General features: G+C 42.7%; 1 protein-coding gene across 1 annotated transcript in view; it reads right to left on the minus strand.

Annotated features, from left to right (window-relative positions):
• LOC129701660 (actin filament-associated protein 1-like 1) overlaps positions 1-12,536 on the minus strand; it is a 165,456-nt gene extending 152,920 nt beyond the window's left edge. The window contains exon 1 of the mRNA XM_055642995.1: positions 11,937-12,536. Coding sequence (XP_055498970.1) covers positions 11,937-11,952 — 16 coding nt within the window. The 5' untranslated portion in view covers positions 11,953-12,536. The remainder of the gene's footprint in view (positions 1-11,936) is intronic.
• Between the last annotated feature and the right edge of the window lie 495 nt (positions 12,537-13,031).

A 13,031-nucleotide genomic window follows, 5' to 3' on the forward strand; every position in this document is an offset into this window, starting at 1 on the left:
AGGGACATTTGCGTGACCATACTTATAACCAGATCTTCACTCACTATTACAGATAAATCTTTAGTCACTGTCTACTAGATCATTTCACACGATGGTCCTTTCTTCGTGAAGCTGGTTGAAAATATGTTTTTTAACCAAAATACATCTGAGATTTGAGCCAAAAGATATCTTTACGTAAGCATTTCCATCAGATGCATCGCAGCACGGTTTAGGAACAAGCCCACAAGAAATTGCAGAGAATTGTGGAAACAGCACAGACCATTACAAACCAACCTCCCTTCCATTTACTCCATCTGCGCTTCCCGCTGCCTTGGTAAGGCCACCTGCATAATCAAGGATGAGTCTCACCCTGGACTCTCCCTCTTCTCCCCTCCCCCATCAGACAAGATGTACAGAAGTGTGAAAATGCATACCTCCAGATTCAGGAACAGTTTCTTCCCAGCTTTAACTGAACCATCCCATCACCAACCAGTGAGTGGTCCTGACCTACCAACTACCTCCATAGAGACCCTTGGACTATCCTTAATCAGACTTTACTGGACTTTATCTTGCTAAAATAAACTAAAAGTTATTCCCTTGTATCTGTACACTGTGGCCAGCTTGATTATAATTGTGTAGTCTATCCGCTGACTGGATAGCACGCAATAAAAAAGCTTTTCCATGTTAACCAGTACATGTTACGATAAACTAACTAAACATCGCAATATTCTATTCTCTGTTATAATATATAATTTTACAGCATTGATGAACACAAATTCTTCTTGGCTGAACCAGTCTGTTCCACATTACCATTATACTTTGGGTATAGAGGAGCTATCTCAGGTAACACAATATATTTGTGCCCACTAAAAACTTTATGATCTCCCAGGAGAGGTTAAAAAGACAATGTCGTTGACTTAGAAGGGGAGATGGTGCATTGGGAAGTCTGGCATAATAAACTAAATTAACATTTAAAAATAACTAAACTTAACTGGGAAATATCTCTGACCCCCAAATTTCCACTTTTTTGTAGAAGGCAAAGCCTGCTCCATCTAGAAACATGTCCAGATTGTCAGTGAATAGGGAACCACCACACAAGATAGCAGTTTGTTCTAGATGTCCATCATTCTCTGGGAATTGAATCGGCTAATCACAGCCACATTTTGGATTAGATTTGCTTGCAAAACTTTTCAAAAAAAAAATCAGCATTGCTCTCTCAACATCCAGTATTTTGGAATCACCTCTTTGCTCAATCCCTTGTCGCTGTCATTGCCAAATAAAAAAATCTATCCATGTCAGTACCCTACCTCAAATACCATGTGCTCTAATTTTGCCCACTTATCTCCTATGTGGGACCTTATCAAAGGCTTTCTGAAAGTACAGGTACACTACATCCACTGGCTCTCTCTTGTCCACATCCTCAAAAAATTCTAGAAGATCAGTCAAGCATGATTTCCCCTTCATAAATCCATGCTGACTCGGACCAATCCTGTTACTGCTATCCAAATGTGTCGCTATTTCATCTTTTATAATTGACTCTATCTTCCCCACCACCGATGTCTGGCTAACTGGTCTATAATTCCCTGTTTTCTCTCTCCCTCCTTTCTTAAACAGCGGGATAACATTAGCTACCCTCCAATCCACAGGGACTGAACCTGAATCTATAGAACATTGGAAAATGATCACTAGAGAGCCACCTTGTTAAGTACCCTGCGATGCAGGCCCTGAGGATTTATCAGCCTTCAGTCCCATCAGTCTACCCAACATCATTTTCTGCCATGTGAATTTCCTTCAGTTCCTTCATCACCCTAGGTCATCTGGCCACCAGTACATCTGGGAGATTGTTTGTGCCTTTCTTAGCGAAAACAGATCCAAAGTACCTGTTCAACTCATCTGTCATTTCCTTGTTCCCCATAATAAATCCACCTGTTTCTGTCTTCAAGGGACCCAAATTTGTCTTAACTTATTTTGCTTCTTCACATACCTAAAGAAGCTTTTACTTTATATTCTTGGCTAGGACTTCGTACCTCTTCTTTTCTCCCCGTATTGCCTTTTTAGTTATCTTCTGTTGCTCTTGAAAAGTTGCCCAATCCTCTGGCTTCCCGCTCATCTGTGTTATATTATACTTCTTCTCTTTTATTTTTTACTGTCCTTGACTTCCCTTGTCAGCGCCACAGTCGCCTCTTATTCTCCTTAGAAACTTTCTTCCTGATCATGCGCCTTCTGTATTATTAACAGAAATACCTGCCATTGTTGTTCCACTGTCATCCCTGCTAGGGTCTCTTTCCAGTCAACTTTGGCCAGCTCCTCCCTCACTACTCCATAGTCCCCTCTGCTCAACGGCAATATTGACACTTCCAATTTTCCCTTCTCCCCCTCAAATTGTACATTAAAACTTATCATATTATGGTCACTACCGTAAATGGCTCCTTTATCTTGAGTTCCATTATCATATCCGGTTCATTACATAACACTAAATCCAGAACTCCCTGGTAGGCACCAGTGCAAGCTGCTCTTATAGTCCATCTCGGAGGCACTCCACAAACTCCCTTTCTTTGGGTCCAGTACCCACCTGATTTTCCCAGTCAACCTGCATGTTGAAATCTCCCATAACCACCAATAACATTACCTTTGCTACATGCCAATTTTATCTCTTGATTCAACCTGCACCCTATATCTAGGCCATTGTTTGGGGGCCTGTAGATATCTCCTATTAGGGTCTTTTCACCCCTACAATTCCTCAGTTCTATCCATACTGACTTCATCTTCGGATTCTATGTCACCCCTCGCAAGGGACTGAATTTCATTCCTTACCAACAGAGCTACCCTCTGCCCACATGTCTGTCTTTTTGATAGGATGTATACCCCTAAATATTCATTTCCCAGCCCTGGTCCTCTTGCAGTCATGTCCCTGTAATTACTATGACATCAAACTTGCCAATTTCTAACTGATCCTCTAAATGTGCGGGGATCGCTGGTTGGTGCAGACGTCAGTGGGCCAAAGGGCCTGTTTCCAAGCTGTAACTCTAAACAAAACTAAACTACTGCCGCTGATGCAAGGGCCAGATAGCCCTTGGATTGGTGTACTACCATTTCATCTTGTTAAAGGGGCTGAGTCTGCAGCAGTTCCTTATTTTTCCTTCACATTTGCAAGTGAACAGACAGGGCTAGATTCCACTTTTGCAGGGTTACGCACCCTAAACTAAGTACAAGTGAACCCCAAGCCAGAGAAATCCCTAGCCTCAAATTCCCTTCCTGGCTACTGTTACCTGAACATCTGACACGAGTAATTGTGCTGGGGGTAAATAGATGGTGTGGGTCAAGCAAAGTACTGCAGGAATGCATACTGTGGCTTATATCTGATCCATGGGCCCCCTGGTATTCCTGCCCACTTGCATTAAGCATGAGCGAGCTTGTAAGGTGAGAGGGGCAAAGTTTAAAAGGAGATGCGCAATTAACGTTTTTTTAACACAGAGGATGGTGGACCCCCAAAATGCATTGCAAAATCAGGTGGTGGAAGCAAATATGATAGTGGAGTTTGAGAGGCTTATAGATAGGCACTAGGATATGCTGGGAATGGAGGAGTACGGATCGGGTCTTAGCAGATGAGATTAGTTTATCGTGGCATTATGTTCAGCATAGACATTGTTGCCGAAGGTGCTGTTCCTGTGCCTTAGTTTTCTCAGTTCTAAGATGGCCCAATACAACTTATAATAGTGATCTGGACTGAATGTTACAATCGTAGGGATTGTAACATTCAGTCCTACTAATCAATCTGACTCCCTGCTAATCTAATCAATTGGATCCTTTTCAATTTGAATATAATTTATTTCACTTTATCATCCCACAAACCTCGATCTAATTGACCCTATTGATACACACGGACATGCTAGTCATAGAACAAATTTTCATGTTGTAGGTGAATATGTTCATCCATAATCTCACACTATTTTTGTTGTTCCCAAGGAGCGCTGTCCACAAGTGTGCTTATCCCTAAGGCTGGACCTCTCATGTGTACAACCACTTTTAACCTATGTTGATATATAAAATATTTTGTACAGGTGGCCAACCTCTGTTTCTTTCCCAATGGCTCAACCTCAGCCATTCTGCAAGTAGCCAAAACACACAAGTACATTACAAGTGGGGCCTGACCCACCTTTTGTATGAGGACAAAACAGGTGATTCGTTATTATAACATGTTGAATGGACGCATCATGCACTTCTCTGTGTGTTCACAGCATTACTGAAGTACCTTTCTCCACCTCTTTGGCACTTCACCCTGAACATAACATGGCATTTTCCAAATTAAACTATTTGCTCGTCATAAGCCCAATTTCCTCTACACATTGCTGGGCCTATCATTAATAATAATAATAATAATAATAATAATAATAGAGAATGATTCCAATACTGATTCTTACAGGACACCACTGGTGACTGGTTTTCAAACAATGCAAATCATTCACTGCATTTTTTCTCCTACTATTAATAGATTAAATTATGGCACAGTAGTGCAGCTGTCTGGGCCACTGCTTCACAGTTCCACTGACCCAGCTTCAATCCAGACCTCTGGTGCTGTCTGTTTGGAATTTGCACATTCTCCTTGTGATCAAATCGGTTTCCTCCAGATTCTTTAATTTCCTTACACAACCTAAGGTTGTGTGGGTTGGTAGATTTATTGGCCACTGTTAATTGCCCTTAGCGTGTAGATGTAGGTGCAATCTGGAGGAGTTATTTTCATTTTAGAGATACTGCGTGGAAACAGGCTCTTTGGCCTACCGTGTCCATGCCGACCTTTGATTGCCCGTACACTACCTCAATGTTATCTCACCTTTGCGTCCTACACACCAGGGTGCAATTTACAGAAACCAATTAATCTACAAATCTGTAGGTATTTGGAAAGTAGGAGGAAACCGGAGCACCTGGAGAAAACCCACTCACACGGAGATGATACAAATTCTGCACAAACAGCACGGGTAGCCAGGATCAAGCCGGGATCTCTGGCACTGCGAGGCAACGATGCTAACGCTGCGCCACTGTGCTGCCCCATGTGCTGTTGGTGTGAAAGATACCTAGCATGGATGACAGTGGAACAACAATGGCAGGTATTCCTGGGAATAATACAGAATGTGCAGGATCAGTTCATTCCAAAGAGGAGGAAAGATTCCAAGGGGAATAAGGGGTGACCATGACTGACAAGGGACATCAGTGACAGTATAAAAATAAAAGAGAAGAATTACAACATAGCAAAGATGAACGGGAAACAAGAGGATTGGGTAATGTTTAAAGACCAACAGAAGATAACTAAAAAGGCAATACAGGGAGAAAAGATGAAGTACGAATGTAAGCTAGCCAAGAATATAAAGGAGGACAGTAAAACCTTCTTTTGGTATGTGAAGAGGAAAAAAATAGTCAAGACCAAAGTTGGATCTTTAAAGACTGAAAAAGGTGAATTTATTGTGGGGATCAAAGAAATAGCAGATGAGTTGAACAGGTACTTTGGATCCGTCTTCACGAAGGAGAACATAAATAATCTTCCCGATATACTAGTGGCCAGAGAATCTGGGGTGACGGAGGAACTGAAGGAAATCCACATCAGGCAGGAAATGGTGCTGGGTAGACCGATGGGACTGAAGGCTGATAAATTCCCAGGGCCTGATAGTCTGCATCCCAGTTTTAAGGAAGTGGCTTTAGAAATCGTGGACACATTGGTGATAATTTGCCAATGTTCTATAGATTCAGTATCAGTTCCTGTGGATTGGAGGGTAATGTTATCCCACTTTTTAAGAAAGGCGGGAGAGAGAAAACAGGGAATTATAGACCAGTTAGCCTGACATCAGTGATGGGGAAGATGGAGTCAATTATAAAAGATGAAATAGTGGCATATTTGGATAGCAGTAACAGGATTGGTCTGAGTCAGCATGGATTTACGAAATCGTGCTTGACTAAATCTTCTGGAATTTTTTGAGGATGTAACTAGGAAAATGGACAATGGAGAGCCAGTGGATATAGTGTACCTGGACTTTCAGAAAGCATTTGATAAGGTCCGACATAGGAGATTATAGTGGGCAAATTTAGGGCACATGGTATTGGGGGTAGAGTGTTGACATGGATAGAAAATTGGTTGGCAGACAGGAAACAAAGAGTAGGGATTAACGTGTCCCTTACAGAATGGCAGGCAGTGGGGTACCGCAAGGCTCAGTTCTGGGACCGCAGCTATTTACAATATACATCAATGATTTGAATGAAGAGAGTCAAAGTAACATTAGCAAATTTGCAGATGACACAAAGCTGGGTGGCAGTGTGAACTGTGAGGAGGATGCTATTAGAATACAGGGTGACTTGGACAGGTTGGGGGGGTGGGGGGGGGGGGGGCAGATGCTTGGCACATGAAGTTTAATGTGGATAAATGTGAGGTTATCCACTTTGGTATCAAAAACAGGAAGGCAGATTATTATCTAAATGGCGTCAAATTGGGAAAAGGGGAAGTACAATGGAATCTGAGGGTCCTTGTTCATCAGTCTATGAAAGTAAGCATGCAGGTACAGCAGGCATGTGAAAGAAAGCGATTGGCCTTTATAACAAGAGGAGTCGAGTATAGGAGCAAAGAGGTCCTTCTGCAGTTGTACAGGTCCCTGGTGAGACCACACCTGGAGTATTGTGTGCAGTTTTGGTCCCCTAATTTGAGGAAGGACATTCTTGCTATTGAGGGAGTGCAGCGTAGGTTTACAAGGTTAATTCCCGGGATGGCAGGACTGTCATATGCTGAGAGAATGGAGCGGTTGGGCTTGTACACTCTGGAGTTTAGAAGGATGAGAGGGGATCTTATTGAAATGTATAAGATTGTTAAGGGTTTGGACACGCTATAGGCAGGAAACATGTTCCCGATGCTGGGGGTGTCCAGAACCAGGGACCACAGTTTAAGAATAAAGGGCAAGCTATTTAGAACGGCAATGAGGAAACACTTTTACTCACAGAGAGTTGTTAGTCTGTGGAATTCTCTGCCTCAGAGGGTGGGTGAGGCTGGTTCTCTGGATTCTTTCACGAGAGAGCTAGATAGGGTTCTTAAAGATAGCGGAGTCAAGGGATATGGGGTGAAGGCAGGAATGGGGTACTGATTGGGGATGATCAGCCACGATCACATTGAATGGCAGTGCTGGCTCGAAGGGCCGAATGGCTTCCTCCTGCACCTATTGTCTATTGAATGTGAAAGGAATAAAAGTGCGATTAGCATAGGTTTAGTATAAATGGGTGTCTGGCAATCAGGGTAGTCTTAGTGGGCCAAAGGGCCAGTCTGTGCTGCATCATTCTGTCACTAAATAATGGATGCCATTGACTTTCTCAATTAACATTTATCAAATTTAAAGCAGTTGTATCTCTCATGTTAAAGCATAAAGATAAATGTTTAGAATCTCTGAAGCAATTGCATTAATCTCGTGTTGAATGCACGGCAGTAGGTCTACGGGATCCCTGGAGAAGAGATGTGAACAGCTGTTTTTGTTGTTGCTCCAGATTTCCTGCCTAAATTACAGGAGGAATTGCAACCCCCCCCTCCCCAATTCCTTTTCACCCACCTCATCTCACTCATCCCCATCATCTTCACACTCAAGGAGAGACAACTCCAGATGCAACTTGCCAGCTGTAAGACTCCAACACCTGACACTTGAATTACTCATCAAACGCAATGTAAACGAGGAATCTGAGACTCTTGGCTGCTGGAGTGTCCATCAGAGAGGCATAGCCAGCCAATTATACTGCTTCCTGCTCAAAGACTTCAGACAAAGCTGTCAAGTAAACTCATTACCCAGGCTCGCTCTAATCCGTGTCAGGTATACAGCGAGCATAATTGTCGACATGCTCACCTACACTATTGATTCATGCTCTTTGACGTTATACCGAAAGAAAAGGACAGCATATTTCACCACTTCATTAGATCAACTGGTAGCTAGAAATATCGAATAATAGGCCAAAAGTAACAAGGATGAGCTGCAGTGCAATTATTCTTGCAAAATGAGCGGATAATCCATTACATGTAGGAAGGAGCTGCAGATCCTTGTTTACACTGAAAATAGATACAAAATGCTTTAGTTACTCAATTGGTCAAGCAGCATCTCTGGAGAAAAGGAACAACTGACATTTTGGGTCGAGACCCTTCTTCAGGTTGAGAGTCAGGGGAGAGGGAAAATAGAGGTATGAAAAGGTACAGAACAAACCAGAGCCAGCATTGCTCCTCAGAAAACTTCCAGCCCACACCTTTTATAATCATGTATAATATCCAGCATAATATTCAAGTTCAAAGTTTCAACATACTTTAATCATAGGTGCCCTGTACAGAAGACTTTTGCAAGGAATAAACATGTCAATATGTTTTTTAACAATAGTCTCAAATTTGCCTTTCAGTTGTAACTTGGTTTAAAATAGCCATTTAAATGAACGTGGATATTTTAGAATCTTGAGCAAAAAACACTGCTGAAGGAACTCAACAGATCTGACAGCCTCTGTGGAGGAGAAAGGGCATATGATATCCTTCTTGACATGAATCAGAAGAAGGATGCTTCCCTGACAAAATCATCTGTCCATTCCCCTCCACAGATGCTGCCTGACCTACTGGGTTCCTCCAGGAGTTTGTTGTTTGCTCTAAATTAATACGTCTATCCCAATCTTTTTTCCTTTTACAGGGACCACTTTCATGTGCCTTCTTTCAAGGCTAAATCATCAATCCTTTTTATTTCTTGATTTAAACTTTAGAGGTTTGCATTTTTGCTTTCCCCTGCACCAAACACAAAGTTTGACTGTTAGGTGAGTATTTGCAAGGGCAAATTTCAAGGGGTGGGGGGGCTTTACTCCAGCACAAGGGCAGTCACGGTGGCACAGTGGTAGAGTTGCTGCCTTACAGCAAAATGCAGTGCCAGAGACCCGGGTTCGATCCCGACTACGGGTGCTGTCTGTATGTAGTTTGTACGTTCTCCCTGTTATCTGCATGGGTTCTCTCCGAGATCTTCGGTTTCCTCCCACACTCCAAAGATGTACAGGTTTGTAGGTTAATAGGCTTGATTAATTGGCTTGATAAAAATGTAAAATTGTCCAAGTTGGCGATATGCAGAGTACTGCCCTGCCGACTACAAAATTCAGAAGGTTCAGGTTCAGAATGGAAATTCAACACAATGAATTACAAATTTTCCTTGGCCAAATTCCCCATCATTCATTGTGCTTTGTTAGTTGAAGCTAAGCCTCAACAGAAGGCATTATAGGATCTATTTTTGCCAGATGTCTTTCCCAACCTAATTTAACACAACTAATTCAGTGTGATCGCCACTTTTCTCTTGCTCCCCCTCCCCCCAATCGTAACAGCGACAGAGTCCCCATAGTCCTCATCTTTCACCCTATCAGCCGTCGCATGCAGCACATAATCCTCCAACATTTTCGCCACCTCTAACGGGATCCCACCACTAGCCTCAGCTTCCCATCTTAACCTCTTTCCTTTTGCCTCAGAGACCGATCCCTCTGCAACTCCACGGATAACTCATCCCTTCCCACCCAAACCACCCCCCCCCCCCCCCCCAGGTACTTTCCCCTACAGCTAACAATGAACCATTCTACATTTCCTTATCATCTGCTTTGATCTGTTTTTCACACCTTACTCCATCCATATCTATAGATGCCCACTCCCCTGACTCTCAGTTGACCCGAAACATCTCCCATTCCTTCTCTCCTGAGATGCTGCTAGTCCTGCCGAGTTACTCCAGCGTTTTGTGTCTATCCTTGGTGTAAACCAGCATCTGCAGTTCCTTCCTATACATTGATATAAATACAGAATGCTTGGTTTGCAGGAGTCACCAAAATCAGTGGAGTTGCAGACAGCCAGGTAGGCAAAGGTGCAGCAGGGTATAGATTAACTGCAGAAAAATGCAGAGAAAGGGAGGGTGGAATTTAATTTGAGCAAGTGTGAAACGTTGCACTTTGGGAGGTTGAATGCAAGGGGAGAGTATACAGTTAATGACAAAGACCATTAACAGCATAGATGTACAGAGGGATCTCGGGGTCCAAGTCCATAGCTCTCTGAAAGTTGCAAGGCAACTAGATAGGATGGTAAAGAAAGAGAGAGTATGGTATGCTTACTTTTGTTGGTTGGGGCCTTGACTATAAAACTCAATAAATTGTTGCAGCTTTATAGGATTTGTCTCATTTGGAGTATTTTGTGCATTTCTTGGTGTCACATTACAGGGTGTGGGGGATTTGGAGAGAGCACAGAACAGGTTTATTAATATGCCAGAATAGGTTTATTAATATGCTGCCTGGATTAGGGGTATTAGTTAGAAGAGGAAGTTGGAGAAATTGAGACTGTTTTCTCTGGAGTGTCAGAGATTGAGTGGAAACCTGGAAAGTTATGAGAGGCTTAGATGGGGTAGATAGTCAGAACCTTTTACCAGTGTGGAAATGTCAAAGAGTACAGAGCTTTAAGCTACGAGGCAAAGTTTAAAAGACATGTTTATTTTTACCTAGGGACTACTGGGTGCCTGAAACATGGTGCCGGGTGTGGTGGTGATGGCAGAAACAATAGTTTAGGAGGCTTTTAGATTGGCATACGGATATGGAGGAATAGGGATTACATACAGGTAAATGAGATTAGCTCAATTTGGCGTCATGTTCAGCAACTATATTGTGGGCCGAAGGGTCTGTTCCATATATGCGACTTCAGACCCTCTAACAAAGTGCACTCTTTAATAGTGTACAGGGAGGTTGAGTTCAAGAGCAATTTGGGATTGGCAATAAATGCTGGCCTCGTCGGCAATGAATTAACACAAAACATGACTACGATTGTTTGATTTGTTCTCTGAAATTCTACTGAGGATTTTTTATTTGGCTAGTTAAAACATTTACAGATAGAAAAAAAACACAAAAAACGGTATGATTTAATTTCATGAGAATGCGTCGATGCCTCATGCCACGGTAACGTTGAACATAAACAGCTGGGTGGGTGGGTGAGCAACACCCTGCAAATGGGAGCGGATCCAGTTGGCAGGAGTTGTGCTGCGGCGCACCTGGGAGTGGGTCGGTCAGGTCAGTAACTGGGAGATGAGCCCACTCATTACACGCAGCTAGCGGCTAACAGGGTCAGTTCATCAGCAGCACCACGACCGCAGTCATATCCCACGAGTGCTTGCAATCTGGGTTTAAGTATTTGTCACTGTGATGAGATCTCAGTGTGTCAGTTCAACAGATCGACCCCGAATGACTTTATTGCTGATGTTTCCTGACAACGTTAAGGGAGAGAGGTCTTTTGTTTCGTGAACTAATCAAACATCGTAGCACATGGGAGGCACACAGTGCAGTGTTTCTTTGCTAAATAAATAAAATTGTATAAAAATTGTCACAGTTTGTCATTTAAAGTAACACGTGTATTTTCTGGCCATTTAATAGGCTTCCCGTGTTATTTCTATTAGACTTTGCAGGAATCAGGAAAAGAGACAAACAAACAGCTTCCTTTACCGAAAGGCCAGAAGGGGGACTGTTTTGGAAACAATTGCTTTACAGCAAACATTAAAGTACGGAGTGAGATAACCAGAGAAAGAAGGTGAGAAAAACCCAGGTGTTATACACGGCGTCGGCTTCTGGAATCAATCTATTTCCGCGGTGTATTTTCGAAGGTGCAATAAGAACCAAAGATCCTATAGCAGACCTTTGATAAGAACGGTAATGACATTTATAAAACAGCAAACCCGCCAGCTGAGGATAAACATTTCCCCACACGCAAATCGTCCAGGTGCACACAGTCTAGTTATTTGGAGAACTATACAAGAGGATGAATTCTATTTCACGAAATCAGTGCAACTTCTGATTTGAAGACACTAAACTGAAGCACATAGTGATTTACAAGCTGCCGCACATGTGCTCTGAATGAAATCACATATTTACAACTGCTTCAAAACACAGGAGTATTGAAAAGTTGAACTTACCACTGTTTTTTTCCATGGTTGGCGAGGGGTAACGAATGAGAGAGCGCGGAGTCGGCAGAGCTACAAGGACATGACAAAGAACAACTCTGATCCTGTCCTGTCGGGACACCCGCTTGCTCAGACTCCAGGACAGTGAACATCCTGAAGTTCCTATGGTCTCCCAAGTGCCACAGTCGGAGGGAACACCAGTTCAGGGTCCTAGCGCCCTCTACCAAGAACACAGACAGTTACCGACAACTACTGTTCATGATTAAGATTTGGAATTTTTCGGATTTTATTATTCAAATCACTTTGGAGGTGTATTCACCCTTCATTTATTATCATTGTTTGATAAATTTATGACGTTTTATTTTAAAAAAAATCTGCATACAAATGGAGCAACATTGGGTATCTCTATTAAATTGGAACAACATTATTAATAACTAAGACCCTAACTAAATTATGAATTTGCAGAAATTGTAGTTTCTGCAATTAAGGATTTATTGTAATTTTTGGGGAGGACTGAACAGCAAGTGTTATTGGACTGCTCACTGCTTCATACACTGAAACTGTTTGTTCAGGACTTGTGGCCCAGATTGGGGAGCCAGAGGAGCAGTGGAGATCACAAGGTCATAAGTGATAGGAGCTGAATTAGGCCATTCAGCCCATCAAGTCTAATCTGCCATTAAATCATGACATCTATCTCTCCTAACCAAATTCTCCTGCCTTTTCCTCATAACCCCTGACATCTGTACTAATCAAAATCTATCAACCTCTGCCTTAAAAAATAAAGTTGCAACATGCAGAGGGAGATTATGATGGGGTCAGTACATATGAACACTGCAGGGACTGTTTTTAATGAACTGGAGAAACATTTGGATGAGGTGGACTGTCTGCAAAGATTTCTAGGAGTCGGTTTCCCCTGCCGTTGAGAGCACGAGGATGTCCCAGGTGTTGGATAGGACTGTGCTGGTGCCTTGCCTTTAGGCTTCCTGAGACTGGGTGGGATAGTTGTGTAATTCCCTGAAGGTTATTACAGCTCAGTGCCCAGGTTCTATCTGAAGAACAATGGTTAATGCTGAGGAAAGACAGCAGCTGATTCCCAACTACAGCCAC

Source organism: Leucoraja erinacea, chromosome 11, assembly GCF_028641065.1.
Source record: "Leucoraja erinacea ecotype New England chromosome 11, Leri_hhj_1, whole genome shotgun sequence".
NCBI classification, from domain to species: Eukaryota; Metazoa; Chordata; class Chondrichthyes; order Rajiformes; family Rajidae; genus Leucoraja; species Leucoraja erinaceus.